This window comes from Lathyrus oleraceus, chromosome 6, assembly GCF_024323335.1.
Source record: "Lathyrus oleraceus cultivar Zhongwan6 chromosome 6, CAAS_Psat_ZW6_1.0, whole genome shotgun sequence".
Classification (NCBI taxonomy): Eukaryota; Viridiplantae; Streptophyta; class Magnoliopsida; order Fabales; family Fabaceae; genus Lathyrus; species Lathyrus oleraceus.
The window spans coordinates 368,159,845-368,181,502 of record NC_066584.1 but is presented as its reverse complement, the minus strand read 5'-3'; the positions used below and the strand labels follow the sequence as shown (position 1 = coordinate 368,181,502).

The following is a 21,658-nucleotide window of genomic DNA, read 5'->3' as shown; positions in this document are numbered from 1 at the left end:
TCGAATGTCAATATGTTTGGTTCTTGAGTGCATAATCAGATTCTTTATAATGTTTATCGCACTTGTGTTGTCACAACAAAGAGGAATGCATCCAAGATCGAGTCCGTATTCACGAAGTTGTTGCTTAAGGCAAAGTATTTGAGCACAACAGCTGCCTGCTGCTATGATTCCGCTTCGACGGTGCTAAGAGAAACACATGCTTATTTCCTGCAAGCCCATGATACTAATGCATTTCCAAGGATGTGAGATTTACCACTAGTGCTTTTTCGATTAATTTTACTTCCTGCATAATCAGCATCAGAATAACCAACTAAATTGCAAATACCACCTTTTGGATACCATAGGCCGACATTTGTTGTTCCTTTGAGATACTTCATGATCCTTTTAACAGCGATGAGATGTGATTCCTTTGGATTGTCTTGAAAGCGTGCACAAAGACACACACTGAACATTATATCAGGACGACTTGTCGTCAAATAGAGTAAGGAACCAATCATACCTCGATACTTTTTGATGTCAATTGAAACAACTGATTCATCTTGATCAACATAAGATCTGAATCCCAATGGAGTAGACAATGCCTTGCAACTATCCATGTCAAATCTTTTCAGGAACTCTTTGTAGTACTTTGATTGGTTGATGAAGATCCCATCCTTCAGTTGCTTAATTTGGAGTCCGAGAAAATAAATCATCTTACCCATCATGGGCATCTTGAATTCTCCTTGCATCATCGATGAAAATTCTTCACACATTTTTTTGTTTGTTGAGCCGAATATGATGTCATCAACGTAGACTTGAACCAATAGAGTGTTACCTTTTATTTTGTTAATAAACAAGGTCTTGTCAATTTTACCTTTTACAAATCCCTTTTCACAAATAAAGTTGTTAAGACGATTATACCATGCTCTAGGTGTTTGCTTTAGGTCATAAAGAGCTTTCCTCAACTTGAAAACATGTGAAGGATTCTTGATGTCTTCAAAGCCCGGGGGTTATTTGACATAGACTTCTTTATTGATGTAGCCATTAAAGAATGCGCTCTTGACATCCATTTGGAATGACTGAAAATTTAATGAACATGCATAAGCAAGTAATAAACTGATAGCTTCTAACCTTGCCACCGGAAAGAATGTTTCTTCAAAATCAATGCCTTCCTCTTGATTATATCCTTGGGCCACCAATCTTGCTTTGTTTTGAACAATTATACCATTCCTGTCAAGTTTGTTCTTAAACACCCATCTGGTACCTATGATGTGTTTACCACTTGGCCTAGGGATAAGTTCCCAAACTTGATTCCTTTCGAACTGGTTTAACTCTTCTTGCATAGAAATTATCCATTGGTCGTCACCTAAAGCTTCATCAATTTTGGAGAGTTCAATTTGTGAAACAAAAGCCATATTCAAGCATGCATATTTGAGATTTTAATCTTATTGCAACACCTTGATTAATATCACCAATGACTTTATCAATTGGATGATCCCGATGAGTTCTCCATTCCTTAGGTAGATCATTGTCATTTGTCTTTTGTTGATCTTGCTCATCTTGATGTTTTGGTTATTATCATTGTTTCCACCTGAAGTATCTTTTTAAGGAACTTCTACAATATCATCATCATCACACAAAAAAATATCCTCCTTGGAGGGGTTAGATTAATCAAAAGTAACAAGCATAGATTCTTCAAATTTTAAAGTTCTTTTATTATATATTCTATAGGCTTTACTAGTAAAAGAATACCCAAGAAATATACCTTTGTCAGATTTCTTGTCGAACTTACCTAGATTGTCTTTGTCATTCTTGAGGACAAAACATTTGCATCCAAAAATGTGAAAGTAAGAAATGTTTGGTTTCCTTCCTTTGAAGAGTTAATAAGGGGTCTTTTTCAAGATATGTCTAATAATAATTATATTACTTACATAGCATGTTGTGCTTACCGCATCCACCCAAAAATACTTTGGAAGATTTGAGTCGCTAAGCATTGTTCTTGCAAGTTCCACAAGTGACTTATTCTTTCTCTCCACCACTCCATTTTGTTGAGGAGTCCTTGGTGCCGAGAAATTATGAAATATTCCATGTTCTTCGCAAAACTCTTCGAAGGAGGCATTTTGGAATTCCCCACAATGGTCGCTTCGTATGGAGGCAATAGATAGAGATTTCTCGTTTTAAGTTTGCTTTGCATATTTCTTGAACGCCTTGAATGCATCACTTTTCTGCACTAAGAAGAAAGTCCAAGTGTATCTAGAGAAATCATCAACAATAACTAAAGCATTTACATTACCTCATAAGCTTCTTGTTCTTGATGGACCAAATAAGTCCATATGCAACAGTTGTAGTGGCCTTATAGTGGACACCACATTCTTTGATATGAAAGTTGATTTAGTTTGTTTTCCCTTTTGACATGCATCACATAGCCTAGCTTTGACGAATTTTATCTTAGGAAATCCAATAACAAGATCATGCTTTATAAGCTTATTCAAATGTTCCATATGAATATGTGCGAATCTTTTATGCCAAAGCCATGACTCATTATTGTTCACCATGAGACATTTTACCTTCAAAGATAAATCATCAAGGGAAATCATAAATATATTATTAATTCTCGTACCTTTGAGTTTTACCGCATGAGAGACTATATCTTCAATCAAGCATTCATCCTTGGCAAACTTGATTTTGAAGCCCTTGTCACAAAGTTGACTAATACTTAGAATATTGTGCTTGAGTTCTTCGACATGAAGGACATCTTCAATGGATGTGAAAGGTGGTGCTCCAACTTTGCCTATGCCAAGAGTTCTCCCTTTGTTGTTATCACCATATGTGACATAAACCTTTCCCTTCAATGCTTGATTTGCAAATTTGTTAATGTCTCCCATCATATGCTTGGAACACCTACTATCAAGATACCAAAGGTTTAATGTGGTTTTCAAGAATACCTATAAAACAAAATTACATTTTGTTAGGTACCCAAATTCCTTTGGGTCCTTCATAGTTAGTGCCTTTATTTATCCACACATAATACCCACTTCCTACGCTAAAATTTCTAACATAGCATGCATTAGGTGTATGGCCAATTATTCCGTAATAAAAACAAGTAGGTTCAAAATTGCTTCTATATGTAGGAACATAAGATTTCTTTTTAGAAAATATTTTTCTTTTAGGATAGTGATGAACATTTTTTGCCTTGTTCACTTTCTCTTTAGTTGGTTGGTCATTAGCTTTAACAAAGATAGTTTTTCTAGACCTTGGTTTGGAAAACTTTGAATAACCAAGTCCACTTTTGTCATTGGAATATCTTTGTTGGCTAAGGACACCTTCCAACCCAATTTTTCCTTTCTCATACCTTTCAAGAACCTTTTTTAATTAGACAATTTGGAAAGAAAGTGATTCATAATTTTTACATACAAAATTCTATTTTTCACTAATCATCTTTTGTTTTCATCATCGACATCTTTTTCAATTGTCACGACTTTTTATTCTAGAGATGAAATTATTTTCTTTTGAGATGATATTGTTTTATACAGAGTTTTGCATTCTTTAAGAAGTTCATTTATAACACCTTGTGCATCACTATCGAAAAGAGAAAAATCGCTACTAACCTCATCTCTTCATCATCGGAATGATGTGAAGCCTTTAATGCTAGATTTGCACATTCGTCGCTTTCCGATCCGGATGAAGAACTTATATCATTCTCTTCCCATGCAACATACGCCTTTTTATTCTTGAAATCCTTCTTGCCTTTAAAGCTACCTTTCTTGGAGAGTTTCAGACAATCCGGCTTTATATGACCTTGCTTTCCACATTCATAACATGTGACTTCTTGTGTAGATGTGGAAGCCTCATTTTTCTTGAAATGTTTATTTCTTTTTGCACAAAAGGGTTTGTCATTTTTACTAAAAAGATTACAAATCCTTTTAACAAGGAGTATGAAATTTTCATCTTCTTTTGGTGCACCATCATCTTTATCTTCCTTTGAATCTACTTTTAAAGCAATTCCTTTGGATTCCTTTTCTTGACTTTCATGCTCAAGTCTTCCAAGTTTAAGTTCATGTTCTTGGAGTTTTCTGAATAATGATGTTGATGTCATACTGGAAAGACTTTTCTTCCCCGATATGGCCGTTAGTTTTGGTTTCCATTCTCTAGTCAAGGATCTTAGCACTTTAAGGTTGAGATGATCATTTATAAATGTTTTTCCGAGAGCAATTAAATGATACGTCAAGTGAACAAATATTTTCTGTAATGCAACAATGGATTCTCCGGGCTGCATTCTGAACATTTCATATTCTTGACTCAATGTGTTTAATATGGATCTTTTAACTTCAGCGGTTCCTTTGTGAGTCTCCACCAAAGTGTCACATATTTCTTTTTCCGATTTACATTGAGATATGCGGAAGAACTCATCCATACTTAATGCACTTTGAAGACTATTGATAGCTTTCTTTTCATTAAGTATTCTTTTCTTATCGTTTTCATCATAAGAACTTTTAACCTTTAGAGTGTCAACACCATTGACCACACTCATAGGATTATGCAGGCCATTTTCAACAGTTTCCCATATACCATCTCCTTATGCTTCTAAGTGTGCTTTCATGAGTATTTTCCAAAGTCAAAATATTCTCCAGAAAATAGGGGTCATTTGTTGCTACTACCGCCATCTTTGAAAACCGGGTTTACGCTTGTGGAAGCCATCTTCTGGATCAGAGGAGCAAGTTACCAATAAACAGCTTTGATGCCAATTGTTAGTTGAGTAACGCCTAAGGGGGGGGGTGAATTAGGTTCAATGATACTTTTTCTGGTTTTATGAAATACTTTGTTCTTTCTTTTGTTGTTATGTTAAGCAATAAAGTGCGGAAACGTAAAGAACACGAAGAGATATCCTAGTTCCCCTTACAGATCAAGAGTACTCCAGTCCCCTTTCAACATGAAAGAGATTTTACTATTGTTAGGACTTTTACAAGACTCTTCCTTGTCTTTCAATGAAGACAATAACAATCACACCAAGAACAATCCTCTTGCATTTTTCACTAAGTTCAAGAAGAAAACAATTCTCCCTTTTAATGAACCTCTTGTTTCCAACAATCTTGGACAACAAGGATAAAGCAATAGTATGAATATTTTACAAGTTTTTGACAAGATAAAATAATCTATCAATCTATTGATTGATCTTATCCTTTAAAGTAATCAAACTTCTTTATGACAAACAAATTCTCTAATGATATGGATGAAACTATATGAATGTGTATGAAAATTTTGTAAATAGTTTGTAAGAAAGGAGGTGTGCTCAAATTTTGAAAAGATGAATGAAGAAGATTCTTTGAAAATATTTTGTAAGAAAGGAGGTGTGCTCAAATTTTGCAGAAAACTGTTATATATAACCCTTAGATACCTCTCTAAATGGTTATGATACATGAAAGGATTCCATGGTTCAAGAGCACACTCCATAGAACATTTTCATGAAAAAATGAAATGTTTTCTGCCACTGGTTCAGTGGTAATCGATTACCCAATATGATGTAATCGGTTACACCTGAGGCAGCGTTACAATATTTGAAAAACTACACTGTGTAATCGATTACCAAAATGGGTGTAATCGATTACTTGTTGTAAAACTTGACTTGCACAACAGCATGCATAGATGGTAATCGATTACTTAATGCTGGTAACCGATTACCACACAGTAGAATGGTAGAATGCAATTATAAATGAAGGTGACTGCTACAAGACAAAAATTTAAGACACCTAAGCAACCAACACATGAATGAATGATAAAAACTAGAGCACTTAACTTATCATAGAGAGCATGAGAACTTAATACCTTAACACTTTGATCGAATCAATAACATTATTCAAGACTTTGAAATGCTTTGAAAGGAAACGCTTGAGATTCAGTCTTGAGTCATTCTTTTTGTAATGCATTTATGTTGAGCATATCTTCATCAAAACACTTTGAGAAGTTTGTCTTCACATGTTTGATTATTAGTTCCAATACATTGCATATATTAATTCAAAGTAGAACCTTACTAGAATGGTATTCTAACTTTTAGATGTTCTCTAAGTTTTCATTCATCTAGGATTGAACTAAAACTTTTTATGAGATATGTGTAGTATGTATCTGACACTATTTTTTTAAAGTTTGTTCCAGATTGATCCTAATTTTAAAGGTCGTGAATTAACACTACAATTTGCTAGAAAATCTTATGAGAAAGAAGAAGAAAACAAAATCATCTTCTATGTGACCTAGTCTTCCATGGTCGTCATAAAAAAAGATGAAGGCAATTTTGTGGCTTTTGGCAATGATTCTATGAAGTTTCAACAATTACAAAAGATTCAAGTAATATACTTGAAGTGATAATCAATCCATAAAGAGTTAAATCAGCAATTCAGGATTGACAAGTTATGATAATCAGTAACAATCATAATATTATCGTTTCAAAGGTCATTTGAAGCCTTTTGAGGGACAGTATGATAATATTCTTCAGACGTGTAATATGAGTTCTATCAAATTTGTATTTCACTGTTCGTGTTTTTAAACTTATGTTATTCTTGTTGTTGATTTCTAATTGGTATCGTATGCAAAAAGTTAAGCCTAGATCGTCTAAATTGGTATGACCATTCTAACCCTCTTTTATTTCTTTTGAGTATGCATAGGAGTAATTATTATATTGCCTAAATGTGTTGTGTGGTCTATACATGTTTGTGTATGTGCTATGCTTGAGCATCCCAAGCCATAATCACTTAATCATTCAATGCATTGGTTTAAAATTTAAGTCATCCGTTCATTGCATTCATCTCTATCTTTCATACATTCATGCATCATTAATCAATTTGAGCATTAAAAGTATTTTTGCATCCACACCAAATGCATTTGCATTAAAATTCTTTTGAACATTTACATTAAAAATAGCTAAACTATTTTACATTCATACATGATATCAAAAAATTTTCAGGATCATTAAAAGGTATTTTCATTTTAAGTGGGTGAAACATTTCAAAAGTCTCAAATTTTCAAGTTTTTCAGATATTTTCACTTCATTATTCGAATTAAATATTTTTAACTAAACCTGTGATTTGAATCAATTGTTTGAGATTTAAGGTTGTTCAAATTGATATGAATCAGATCTTTTTAACTAAACTAGTAATTCGAATCAATTGTCTAAGACTCGTGGTTGTTCAAATGGATTTGAATCAGTCTTTGAACGTGATTCAAATCACGAACTGAAAAGTCACGCCCAATCCCATTTTATTCTAGTTTTCATTTTCAAACTCATTTCTTCATTCATCTATTTCTTTCAAACTTTGTAAACCCATTTTGAGCAAATATTTTAAAATCATCATCAAACATGGCTTATGATCGACTATTTCTCATCTCCATCATCACCACGGCTTATGAACTAGAATACAATGGAAGGTTTTATAAAAAAAAGGGGAAGAGATAGGTCTCTACTTCAATTTTGTCTCCACCTCCAGTTCCTAAGAAGGCAAGAACTAAGATTCAAGCAAGCAAATCATCTGTTAGTGGGGTACTGAACATGAATTTCTAGAAATCTTTAGGTTCAAGTTCTTCAAATTCTTCTTTGCCTTTGTTATGTAGCAAGGTAATTCACTTACTACCTGAGGATAGTTTACAAAAGTATCAAGAAAAGTTTCTAAACAAACTATTTAACCCTGAGTATAATGTTGACACATCTGCTGAAATAGAAATGAGGGCTAACTTTTTGAAACCATTTATTCATCATAATTAGATGGAGTTTATTGGTATGAAAAGGAAATATAATCATGCTTATGTTAAAGCTTTTTATTTCAACTGGGAACATACTTATACTGGTATTGAAAGTAGGTTCAAAGATAATATTGTTAAGTTTTACTACTCAAATTTTACTAAGTATCTTGGTTTATCTCATACTGGGTGTGATATGTTTGTTTCAAAGAATTCTTGATATGATAAAGTTTCATTTGGTCTCTCAATATCAAAATTTGTCTGCGAAACTTTGGAAATGTCAAACTTTGGCATAAGCGAAGTCAAGTTTGATATGAGTTTGTTGCATTGGGTTGTTGTTAAGATTCTTGGATGGAAACTAGGAAATTAGAGCATGGTTGATGATAGTGACCAATATCTGATCATTGTTCTTCATTGACAGAATGATTCACTGCATGGATAATCCAAAAAGACCATTATTCTTCTCATTTTTTGGTCATATGATTCTTGAGTTGAACAAAATTATGTGCAAAGAAGAGGGCCTGATTGAAACACCAAATATTCTTGATTATGGTAGAGTTTCAAAAATGAGGCACTACTTAGACACCAATGGCGACTAGTACTACCTTGAGGAATCTAGTCAAAAGATTTATGATGATAAGGTTATGGAGCCAACGAAGGAAGCAATTGAGGCTGCTGGTTCTTTTGACACTAGTGATACTTCTTCTGCATCTGCTGATGTAAAGGCACGCCTTTATAAGATGCTCTAGAAGTTGTTGTATAATAGTCATATCAGAGATGATAGGATTATGGTGCGCATTGATGCAAATGCTCGTGACAGTGAGGATATGAGATCTAGGTTAAGGACAAAGTCAAAGGTTGAGATGGCCGATTTATATGGATATAAATCCTAAAGTTTGTCGAAAGTTGGGGGGAGAGACCGATTGAAGTGTTACATGCGGAACATGATATGAGTCGTCACTTATTTTTCTTTGAATTTCAAAACATACATTTAATATATATATATATATATTATATATATATATATAATATATATATATATATATAATTATATATATATATAATATATATAATATATAATATATATTATAGAGAGAGAGAGAGAGAGAGAGAGAGAGAGAGAGAGAGAGTAAAAAGAACAAAATTTTCTTCCCCTTTTTTCAGGGCTTCGTTGGCTGGACAGAAGAAAGAAAAACAACTTTTAGCAAAACATGGTTTTCTTCTTCGTCCACATTTTTCCTCACTCTTTCACTCTCCATTGGCAATCCTTCTTCAGCTTCTAAACACCATCTTCAACCACCTTCAATAAATATCATTTTCAACCATGAACTTCCTGCTATAGCCTACCAAACCACCTCCATGAGCTTAACCACCCACAAACCTTCATTTTCACCAACCTCATACAAGCTCCAAACCGAACAACAACCTAATTGCACCAACATTTATCCTCCACTCTTTAAATCCACTGAAAAGTCATTCTCAAAACCATTTCTTCCCTCACATAATAACAAAAATCTCACCACCTCAAGACCATCATAACCTTACATCCACTTCCATCACCATTACACACACTCCACCTCCTTAACTCTCCCTCCGTACACCTCCCAGTCACCATCATCATCTTGCCATCATGAACCTCCCTAAAATGCAACTCGTACCACCTTCGTTTGCACTACAAACTCACGCAAACCGCCATGAAATCTTCATCCACCACCACATAGATGACTATAACCGTTTCAATAACCTTCAAGCTACTACAAACTTCTAACTTCTAACACTCCATACAATCACACGCGGCCATGCGGCAAAACTCATGCAACCAAATCCACTTATCCATAGACTTCTCTCATTCGCAACAACACCTCCGATTTGTTCGTTTCCGCTTGGTATCTTTCATTTTGATAAACTCTTTATGTATTTTTGTTGTGTTTGTCGATTTTATTCTGGTTTGATGTTTGGGTTTGTGTATTGATGTTAGAGACATAGTTTTGGTTTTCTACTCCTAGTTTGTTATGTTTCAGATTGAGTGCTTTGTGATGCAGAGTTTGAATGCATCATTTTGTTTTATTTCTTTTCAAATAAATTGCTAGTGTTTTGAATATGGTTGTTAATCTGATACAATGATAGAATTTAGTCTGACACAATGTTTATAATGTGGCTGCTAATGATGATTACTTTCTCAATTTGGTTCGTGTTTGGTCTGCACTTATTTTTTTTGCATTACTTTTGTTTTTTTCTTATATATTTCATTTAATACCATTGTTTGACAAGATGTAGTCATGGTTGAGTTGGTTGAGGCTCATGTCTCCCAACTTCAATGACCTGTGTTTGATACCAACATGCCACACATTTTTATCTTTTTGGGGTTTTTGAGTTTCATCCCATTTATGTGCATTTTTCCCTTTTATGTTATTGAAGGCCATGCTTTGACAGATTGGCGATCATGGTTAAGTTGGTTGAGGCTCATGCCTCCCAAATCCCATGACCTGAGTTCATCCCCTTCTTGCCACACATTTTTATTTTTTGTGTTTTTTTTCTTCTACTTTTTGTTTGTTTTTTTGGCATTTCTTTTTAATCAATCAATTTGTATTTTTGTATGGTTTTGTTAGCATTCTATTTAAAGCCCATTTAGTTTTTATTTTGACACCCCATTTGTTTCTTTTTATTTTAATAAGTTTGGTTCTCATTTCGATTTCGATAGTTGTAATATAAATATATTTTCCCTTGCCTTTGTACTTATAATGAGTGGGTATTGTTGTTGTCTATTTATTTCCATTGCTAAAAATAAGATTTTTAATTTGTGGATTCGACATTTTCCATGTCGTTATGCCGCAATTTTTTTTATCTATATATCGATTGTATTTCACCGCGTTATGACCCTTTGCATATGACGTCTCATTTATTATCGATACGCACAAACCAACTTTCAACATATTACCTAGGGTTTCACTTGCACTTCTCGTATCTTTCTTATTTTATTTGTCGAATATGAGGTTTACTTAATATCGGTTTTGACACTGTTTGCTTTGCCATTGCAAATTCAACCTCACTTCATGACTTCATTCTTGAGCATCTTGAGTTTCATTCACATTCTACTTTGCCATGGTACGTCCTATGTTATCATTTTTCCCGATTCATGATAACAAACAACAATCCAACGTCGTTGTTGTTTAAATCGAATTTGAACTCAACACCCATTTACTTTGCACATCCTTGCGTTATGTCACATCCATTCACATCCTCGTATTACGATCTTAATCCGTGCACGCTTCATTTTTTAATTCTTTTAAATAAATTAAGATGAACGTGTGTTGTACATATGATGTTGTGTTTCTATCTCTAATTCACATGGTTTACTCTTGGGCCTTCTTAAAATTTGACCTTTATTCCTGCACGTACACTCATTTTCTTGCGTTTGTTGATTGGGTTTTGCAAAAAGAGGTAAATACTCTTCAAGCTAAGTTGGACAAGGAATTACAACCAAAGATTAAATTTTCTATTGATCCATATAATTTTAAACGGTCTTTGAACGCTTCATATAAAAAGTATAACTAAGTTCAAAAGTACTCAAATAGAAAAACTACATCTTATCATAACTTATCTTGTCATTATTGTTGCAAGAAAGGTCACACTATTGAAAAATGAAAGTTTAGGAGACTCTTTGTTCCTAAAGGTGTTTATCAATGGTTACCCACATGCAACCAAGGTTTCATTAATCCTCAAGGATCCAATGAAGATTGGGTACCTGTAAGACCCCAATTTTGAACCTAAGATCCCTCATGCAATTTCATCATATGCATTAGCATTGGGATCACACCTTGGCATCCTCCTTACCCCTCTTTCATTGGGTTTGTTTTGGGAGAGATCACCAAGCACCATGTGATTGTATCACACTTGTATTTTATCATTTCACTAACCCAAAATACCAAACATATGTCTTTGTATTTTCCTAACTCTTTTGTAGGTAGGGCATGATCATCATTGATCTATCAAGTTCATATCTAGGGTTTAAGACCCTCATTTCTAAGAGTACAATCAAATATTGATCCACAATGTATCAAAGCATGATATATGACTCCCAATGATCTCTACATGTCATAGTGATCAAATATTCTTCAAGAGCTAGTTTGATTGGGTATCTTGAGTAATATTGATCAAATATTCTTCAAGAGCTAGTTTGTCATATTGATCCACAATGCCAATGATCTCTACATGTCATATTGATCTCTACATGCCTTGGAAACCCTAGTTTGATTGGGTATCTTGAGTAATTTCTCCAATAAGATATCTCACCAATTGATCAAATTTCTCAAGGGACACTTCAAAATTCATCATATCATGCATATATGATCTACCATGAGCCTAGAAAGTCAATAAAATTGGAGGTTAGCAAGTTGGTTGATGGTGGTTGGCCAAATGAATTCATCTGATCAAAACTGGGTCTCCCTAGACCCTATCTCCTACAATTTTCACCATATGAAAATTATTCCATAAGAAAAGTTACTCTAAATGACATTCCAAACAACTTTCATGTTGAGACCTAGATCTATTTTTTCTTGTAAAATCATTTTCTATGTGGAAACATTATAGGTCATTTTGTCTAAACCCTAATTTGAAAGTCAACTTCCCAAGGCCATAACTTGCTCAATTTTTATGAGATGAAAGATTTCCAAGTTGAAAAATCAAATTCAAGATGTCTACTTCAACTTTGATGTTTTGAGTGAGAGCTAATTCAACTTTTATGAGCATGTGATATGAGGATACATTATAGGTCATTTTTGACCTATACCATTGAACAAGTGATTTTTCCAAACTTCAAAAATGCATAACTCTATCACTCTAAATCCAAATGACATGAAACTGGTTACCATTTTGGAGGCCTTTGAGAGAGCTACAACTCTGACGAATACACTTTTCTCATATGAAGCTCACAAAAAACGTTAAGCAAGGTGGAATATTGAGATATATGGCTTGACACTTAGAAAACTTTTCAACATGTTGAAATTTCCAAACTTCCACCTCAAAATTCACCATGATCCAAGTTCCAAATGAAAACGTGTTCAACATCAAACTTGTTCCCCTTGATCTAAGCTTTCCAAAGAACCCAATTTCATGCATTTTGGACAAAGTTTGCTAGGTCCGCGCATGGCTTTCACAGAGCTGCATGATTGGAAAAAATCAAATGCCAAGAATCACATTTCACTTTGCCTTGACATCCAAGCATGATTTGTACTTCAGAACAGTTGTACATGGATCAAATTGGATTGCTTCGTGGGCCTGTACATGCCCATGCATGCTTGTGCATGAAATGTCCAAAATTAGCAATTTTTCAAGTGTGCAAATATCAGTCCCAATTGCTATAAATACAGAACCTTGGAGCTCAATTCAAACATACCTTGCGCGCCAGCTTTGCCCCCTCCCCCCCAAATGAAACCCTCACAATTCAAAGGAAAAAATCTGAGAATTTTCAACTTGAAAATTGAGTTTGAATCTCACTGTTTGGATATTCAGAAACTCCAGGATCCAAAGCTTTATACCATTTCCAAACCTATCAAGTGTGATCAGATCAAGGTTGAAGCAAGCAAGATCCATTTTTGCACAACATTGAAGGTAAATTTCAGAAATCTTCTTCTCTTCGATTCTCACTCAATTCTCATCAATTATCTTGAATCTTTGGTTGACTGAAGTCCTACTAATGTAGGCAAGAAGATTGAGTTACTTTGAGGTCAAATTGAAGCAACTCAGTTGTCACACCTCAAAATTCAACTCCCCATATTTTTTTATATATTTGGAGTTAGTTGAAATTAAGGTCAGATTCGTGCTCTATGCCATTTTTTCTTTCAGTTAATGTCCTCCTTTTTTATTTTGGTGATGGTTGTGGGTGGATCAGTAAGGTGAGGTCCACCGGAGAAGAAGACCGGAGCTCTGTCAAATTGTTTTAATCTTAGGCGTTAGTTTTGATTACCACGCGTGTGGCGCGCTGACTGAGTTCCATCATGAAACGCGCGTTTGTGTCCACTTGATCTGCCACCTCAATTAATGAGGGAGATCAAGTGGCTCACGTTTTTTTGATTTTTTGATTTTTGTTTTATTTCATTTGATTTTCATTAATTCATATTAAATTTAATATTGATCCAAAAAAATATGAGAGTTTCACCAAAAAAATTTAAATTAATTCCTCTTTCATATTCTGAATTAAAATTATTTTTGGGATCATTATTAATATTTTTCATGATTTAATTGATTTTGTGATTATTTTTTAATTGTTTAAAAATACTTTTAAGTCTTTAAAAATTCTGAAATTTTTTCTCCAAGGTCCTTTGACCTTGTTTGACCTATGATAAATGTCATGGCCATTTCTTTGTTGTTTTGCTGAGGCTTTAGGAATTTGACAAACCATATATTAATTTAAATGCATTATTTTAGTTTTTTTTAAATTGAATAAATGCCAAATAATTGTGTTGACCTCTTGTGATGGTTTGTGTAAGTTTGACTTGTGTTGTTGGGCCTTGGTCAAGGTTGCTAGGTTAATATCATTGGATTTAGGGGATTGATGGAAGGTACATTCCATCTCCCAAAATGAATGAATGATATTAATTTGGTAAAAGTCCTCCTTTGACCAATTTGAGTTTTGATACATTCCCCTCCCTCTTCATCTAATTCCCCTTCTTTATGCATCCATTTCATTTGGTTTATGATGTCTCTAAATCCTAAGGCCAGTTGATTGCAAAATCAACATAAGTATGGATGAGATTAGGCCACCTCTTTTGCATATTCTTTTTGTATGTGGTATGTTTCATGAGCATAGTCCATTATACTATGTCTCTAACATGCATTAACACCAAAATTTTGTTGCCCGACCTCAAATAGTTATGACTTCTACATAAGTCCAATTACGATTGCTTAACATAGCGCTAAATTTTTGACACAAAAGGCATAGCATTCTAGTTAGTGAGATTGTAAGTCTCCCCTCTTTCATGGTATTGTATGGAAACTTTGCCTTTTTTCCTTCCTTTGGAAGATGTCTTGGCTCAAGGGTCCATGCTTGTGATAAGTGGGTTGAGTGTTCTCCAAAGAATGACTTAAAACAAAACAAAAAGCAAAACAATACTATCTTCTAACTTATTAACAACTAATATCTATTTTTAAGTCCTTTATTTTATTGCACTTTAATTTTTAAGCTCTATTCATTTGCCATTTATTCATTCCATTCTAATTGTTTATGTTTATGTCATTTTCCCTTTGTCCATTTGGACCATATTGTGTGATATATCTTGCTTGTGTATATTTTGTTTGTTTGTGTGGTCTTGGACCATTAATGTACATAATAAGAAACAAAAAACCCTAAAAAACTATTGTGTGGACTGTTGGTTTGATCTTGGACAATTGGACTTAGAATTTAGGAAACATTCATATGCAAAAGGGACTTGGTTAATGCCAACTATCATGTAACCAAGTGCTTGCAATTTGAAATTTTATCTAATACACCATTGAAGATCCCTTTGAGTTCATCTGCAACATGATCATTATGAAGCTGTTATTTCGAACCTCTGACTTATGAAATTCATCTGTTACTTGGCAAATTTGAAGGAGATCATGGAATGGCTAAAGCTTGGATGGGGCTATCTTTATTTGATGCCTTTCTCTTTAAGATAATATTGTATGCATTGTGTGTTGCTTGATTCTAATATCCAAGGGAATTTGGGATTTCTATAAGACATTCTTGTCTATTGGATTGCTACCCATTAGTCAGATCTTTTCAACTCTTAACTTTTAATTTTGTGCATAGGATAGTCTCTTCATCTCTCCACACTTCTTTAATTTCAAAATCTCTCCCTCCTTTTAAAAATTCTTCTTTGCTTGAACTAGTTTTGTTCTAAACTTTGACCACTTTGCAAACTAGAAACTCTGGCCTTATGCCATTGCATTTTCAAACTTCTTTTCTTAATCAAACTTGTAATAAACTTAACCATACTTGACTTAAAATTTACAAAATCCAAAAAGAACTAACCCATTCAAACCATTTTTAGGCCTTTCTGCCTTTCAAACTTAATTTTTGATTAAAAGCAATGCATCCACTTTGAAATTTGTATCACGAACTACGAGGTTTTGATCCCTCATTTTTATGTTGGTACGTAGGCACAAGTCCGAAGGTCTTGTCAAACACAAAAATATAATTAATGAATTCTTTTCTCATCCCCCCATTCTATTTGTTTGTAAACATCACTTTGTACAAAAATACATATGCACACAAAAAAGGGCTCCCTAGGAGTACCTAGGACACTTTGGGTGCTAACACCTTCCATCTGTGTAACCAACCCCATTACCTGTAATCTCTGGCATTTTATTAGTTTTGATTTGAAAACTTCTTATTTTTGGGTTTTGTTCGTACTTTTTCCATTTTCCCTTGGAAATAATAAAAGCATGGTGGCGACTCTTGTTATTTGATGTCTAGCTTATCCATATCTTGATGATCATGAATTTACCGCTACAGAAATTAAGTGGCGCTCTGCTGGGGAGTAGTCTCCAGTGGGTTTAGCCTAATTTTGTGTGTGTATATAATTGTATATATGTGATGTATGTATATTTGTTTGTGTGATATAATCTCCTTGTTATGCTTGGTGATCTCTGAGTAGTGAGATAAGTTCTAACCCAAACTTGAGTGCAATTAAGATAGGAGGATGGTATAGTCATGTTCGACTTGTGTGGAGTAGTCCTTAACAAGTTGGCTTGAGATCCATCTGCTCAGTGGAGACTCTTTAGGATTTGGAAATGTCACACAAGTATTTATGGTTAGGCATTACTATCTCTAATTTGGGTCCGAGAAGCTGAGGACCGTAAAACATTTACCCTTCTTGGCCTATTTAGGACATAGTGCGGAGACTGTTCAAGTGTAGACTTGATACCAGTTGTTACGTGATACTACACTCAGACGAGTTTCTCTTGAGAATATTATGGGTCGATGAGTCAGTCATCTTAACCTGTAATATCCGATGGATGGAATTAAGACTCTGGGAACTTTTTAGAACATGATCTACATGTTTTATCCTTAGTTCACTCCTTTGCATCTAAGGAATTCTAGGGTTGGTGGGACTATTGTCTATTGCATTCCTCTTTTGTACAAGTGGTTTATTTTGCACTTGCCTCAGACGCCTGCTTTTGTGGAGAACAAACAATGTCTACGATGGTCTCAGAGACTTATTTCTCTCACTAATGATGATATAGTTTGGTATGATCCTTCTTTGAGCAGTTTGGATATTATCGACTCTTGTGGTGAATTCTCTAATGTGCCTCTCATTGGTACACAAGGAGGAATTAACTACAACCCTGCTTTGGCTCATCGTCAACTTGGGTTCCCCTTGAGAGACAAACCTAATAACACTTTGTTAGAAGGTCTTTTCTATCAAGAGGGTAAAGATCCCTAACATTTGAAGCAGAAGATTGTGCATGCTTGGCATAATGTGCATAGGAAAGGAAGATCTGAGCTTGGTCCGTGCAATTGTGTGGCTTTGGAAACATACACTCTTTGGGTGAAGAAGAGAGCTTTGGAGTTGAAGATGCCTTATCCTTGTGAGAGACCTATATCTATGGTTGTGGTTGAGCCATTAATTCTCCCTAACCAATATGTAGAGGAGTTGGAAGACGCACTCGCCAAGATGAAGCAAGAGAAGGATATGTGGGAAGAGTTTTTCCATGCATTGAGCAAGAAGCATGAAGAGTTGCAATTGGAGTCTAAGGACAAGGATGCACTTATTGATCTACTTGAAGACCGAGTGACAAAGTGACAGAGAGAGCTGGAGGTTTCATCTTCTAGCATGCCTCAACCTTCTGTTGCTTGGAAGAAGATTGATCAGCTTGTCCTCGAGAAGGCTCACATGAAGGCTTCTTTTGAGACCGAGATTCGACGCATTCGAAGGAAGTATGCGCCTTCAGCTAGATCTTCTGACGTTGTTAGGGATCCTTAGGATGAATAGTCTCCTTTTCTCTTGTATTTTTCATTTGGTTTCTGAAGTTGTAGTTAGTGTAATCCTTCCAATTATATAAATAAAAAGAGATTATTATGGCCATATCAAATTGTGGCAATTGTTGTTAAGTATAAATATATATATATATATATATATATATATATATATAATATATTATATATAATATATATATAATATATATATATATTATATATTAATATATATATATATATATATATATTTGTAAATGATATAGTAAGTTCCTTGAAAAAATAAAAATAAACAAACAAGCATTGCATTTCATGCATCATTTGCATAAGCAGGTTTCTCTTTCGCCAGATGTCTCATTGGTGTTTATTCTGTGCTTCAGCCAAGCTGACTCATTGGTACGACACTCACGCTAATCATATGAGAATCATGGAACATCTTGATAAAGAAAACAGATAGTTGAAGGACGAGATCGCTCGACTGACTGCCATGATGGAGTCAGTGTTAGCTGCTCAAAGCCAATCTTCTCCAACGCCTGTAACTCCTCCTCCTCAGAAGACTGTTATATCAGAGGTGGCTACCTCTACCATGCTTGCTGCTACCGCTCACTTTGCGCCTGTTATGCCTGCCAGATTCCCGTGGGGAATGCCTCCGAACTTCATGCCTGAAGGCTTTGCGCCTTACTTTGCTTCTATGTCGGCATCTAGCCCGGCCATGTCTATGCCACCTCCCGTTGTGCACACCTTACCTCGTGTAGAGGACACGATTTATCATTCTGAGTCGTCTAAGGGTATGGATGTTTATGAGAAAATGGATGAGATGAAGGATCAGTTTCTTGAGCTACGCAAGGAATTAAAGACGTTGAGAGGTAAGGATTTGTTTGGGAAGAGTGCTTCCGAGTTATGTCTGGTGCCGAATGTGAAGATTCAAGTGAAATTCAAAGTACCTGACTTTGAAAAATACAGAGGGAATACGTGTCCGCTCGGCCATTTAGTGATGTATGCTCGCAAGATGTCTATCCAAACTGACAATGATCAACTGTTGATCCACTATTTCTAAGACAGTTTGACCGGTGTTGCGCTCCGTTGGTATATGGGGTTGGACAATGCAAGCTTTTACACTTTCAACAACTTGGGAGAAGCTTTTGTCAAGCAATATAAGTACAACGTGGATATGGCGCCTGATAGAGACCAGTTGAGGTCTATGTTTTAGAAGGATAAAGAGACATTCAAAGAGTACGCGCAGAGGTGGAGAGAATTGGATGCCCAGATCACTCCTCCTTTAGAGGAGAAAGAGATGACAAAGATCTTTTTGAAGACCTTTCGAGTTCATTTTATTATGAACGTGATTTCCAGTGCCCCCAGTGACTTTACCGAAATGGTAAATATGGGGATGAGGCTTGAGGAAGGTGTCCGTGAAGGACGTTTGTCAAAGGAGGAAGCATCATCAAGTAAGAGATATGGCAACAGTTTTGGGAAGAAGAAAGATAGCGAGGCTAATGAAATTTCTTGTGGGAGGCAGAGGAGGCCTCAGATCAGAAAGAATCAACCATCCCGTCAACACGATCATCAAGTGTCTTCAGTCATTCCTGTATTCTCGAATAATCAAGCAACACCAATTCAGCAGCAACAACAAAGTCAACAGCAACAACCGCAACAACGCACAAACACTTACAACAACAACAACAATACCAACAATCACCATCAACAAAACTTTGAAAGGAAAAAGGTCTCTTTTGACCCGATTCCTATGACTTACGCCGAGCTTTAGCCATCTTTGGTTCTCAAGAACTTACTCCAACCAAGAAACCCGCCACAAATTCCAGAACCACTTCCATGGTGGTACAAGCCTGAACTCCATTGTGCTTTTCACCAAGGAGCACCCGGACACGACATAGAGAATTGCTATCCGCTCAAGTATGAGGTCCAAAAACTGATAAAGAGTGGAATGGTGTCCTTTGAGGACCGTGCGCCAAATGTGAAAGCAAATCCATTGCCCGCTCATAGGAATTATTCTGTTAATATGGTGGACGGTTGTCTTGGAAGGTTTAAAGTGTTTGATGTTCGTTTCATCCGGAGGTCCTTGGCGACGATGCACAAGGACATTTGTATGGTGAGTGATTGTGAGCATGACCATGATGGTTGTGCTATCTGCTATGTCAAACCGAGAGGTTGTGAGGTTGTGAAAAGGGACATCCAGCGGTTGATGGATGAAGGCATGATTCAAATCATTCAATCCCGTCATGTAGATGACGATGTGAATGTCATAGTGCCCGTTTTCAAGAATCCCGAGAGAGTGGTGATTCAATACGACATCAACAACAATAACAACGTCAACAACAAATTAGTATCGCCGTTGGTTATACGGTTAGCGGTTCCAGTTCCGTATTCATCTGATAAAGTTGTTCCATATCAGTACAATGCAACAATGATGAAGGATGGTCAAGAGGTCTCGTTACCTACGACCAGCTCTGTGGTAAGCATTGCTAATGTTACCAAGGTGACCCGCAGTGGTCGTGTGTTTGGGCCGGTGTTCCCAAAAGACAAAGAAGAATAAGTTGTCAGTAAGCAAGTGGAAGCGCCTGCTGTAGATCCGGTTAGTGCTTTAAAGGGTAAGTCTGGTGAATCCAGCAATTTGAAGGCTAATGATGATGATGAGGTACTTCGTCTGATCAAGAAGAGAGAATTCAATGTGGTGGAGCAGTTGCTCCAAACCCCCTCAAAAATTTCAGTATTGTCTCTGCTAATGAATTCGAAAGCGCACAGAGAAGCACTACAAAGAGTTCTAGAGCAGGCGTTTGTGAAACATGATGTTACGGTGGATAAATTCGATCATATTGGGGCTAACATCACTTCCTGTAACAATCTCAGCTTATGTGATGAAGAACTCCCTGAGGAGGGTAGGAATCATAACTTGGCTTTACATATCTCTATGAATTGCAAAGATGATGCTTTGTCAAATGTGCTGGTTGACACCCGGTCATCGTTGAATGTGTTGCTGAAGTCAACTCTGTCAAAGCTATCATATCAAGGAGCGCCCATGAGGTATAGCGGTGTAATCGTCAAAGCTTTTGACGGTTCATGCAAAATAGTTATTGGTGAAGTGGACCTTCTAGTGAAGATAGGTCTGAGTGATTTTTAGATTTGTTTTCAAGTAATGGATATCCACCCGGCCTACAGTTGTCTGTGTTGGTGTAAGCCCTATAGGCCAATACTTTTGGTACTTGTATCGAATTATTTATGAATAATAAAAGGCTTTTTCTTTATTACATTTGTTTAATAAAGTCCCTAGAATAGCTAGTTCGTTTAATGTATCAAGTGTGACTTGATCATGAGATCACATTAAACATAAGGACACTATTCTTAAATTATCCGTAGTCGAGCTTTATCGTGAAGTGGGATAACATTAAAGCATTAAGACTATTATGTATATAGAATGATGATCACATCTCATGGATCATGGATAAGGAGTTATCAAGTCTTAAACATAGGTATGAATGTTAAGAGTAATATTTATACTGGATTGACCCGCTATGAGAATACTATATAGAAAGTTATGCAAAGTGTCATAAGTTATTCTCATGGTGATAATGGTGTATACCACCCTTCGACCTGAAACCACTATGGACCCTAGATGTAGAATCGAGTGCTTTATTGCTGATAAAACGTTGTTCGTAACTGGATAACCATAAAGATAGTTGATGGGTACTCCACGAAGCATGCTGAGGGACATGAGTGACCTAGATGGAATTTGCCCATCCCGTGTAACAGGATAAATGTCTATGGGCCCAATATTCAATTGGAAAAGGATGACACAGTCTATGCCTTGTGTTCAATATAGACATAAGGACAAAATGGTTATGATACACATAAGTATTATCACAGAAGGATTTGTCATATCACATGACATTTTCGTGTCTTGGGTAGCAGTGATGTGTTGCTAGATACCCCTCACTGTTTATTATGTTAAATACCTGATTTAATATAATTGCCAATGCCGCG

The 21,658-nt window shown here is 35.6% G+C and overlaps 2 protein-coding genes across 2 annotated transcripts; both read right to left on the bottom strand.

Annotated features, from left to right (window-relative positions):
• Positions 1-200: 200 nt before the first annotated feature.
• LOC127095681 (secreted RxLR effector protein 161-like) lies at positions 201-701 on the bottom strand. The gene has a single exon (XM_051034336.1). The coding sequence runs from the start codon at positions 699-701 to the stop codon at positions 201-203; it is 501 nt and encodes a 166-aa protein (XP_050890293.1).
• A 1,572-nt stretch (positions 702-2,273) lies between these two features.
• Positions 2,274-4,510, bottom strand: LOC127095680 (uncharacterized). The gene is made up of 4 exons (XM_051034335.1): positions 3,588-4,510; positions 3,037-3,331; positions 2,820-2,924; positions 2,274-2,546 (listed from the first exon to the last, which is right to left on the bottom strand). Exons 1-4 carry the CDS (start codon positions 4,508-4,510, stop codon positions 2,274-2,276), a joined length of 1,596 nt encoding a protein of 531 aa, XP_050890292.1.
• Positions 4,511-21,658: the final 17,148 nt, after the last annotated feature.

Excerpts from the sequence above, each read along its gene's own strand:
- LOC127095681 (XM_051034336.1), bottom strand. The coding sequence starts at position 701 with ATGGGTAAGATGATTTATTTTCTCGGACTCCAAATTAAGCAACTGAAG.
- LOC127095680 (XM_051034335.1), bottom strand. The coding sequence starts at position 4,510 with ATGAGTGTGGTCAATGGTGTTGACACTCTAAAGGTTAAAAGTTCTTAT. Across the intron at positions 3,332-3,587 it reads TCCGATGATGAAGAGATGAG|GTATGAGAAAGGAAAAATTG; the intron begins GTTAGTAGCGAT and ends GGTTCTTGAAAG. Across the intron at positions 2,925-3,036 it reads ATACACCTAATGCATGCTAT|GTATTCTTGAAAACCACATT; the intron begins GTTAGAAATTTT and ends TTTGTTTTATAG.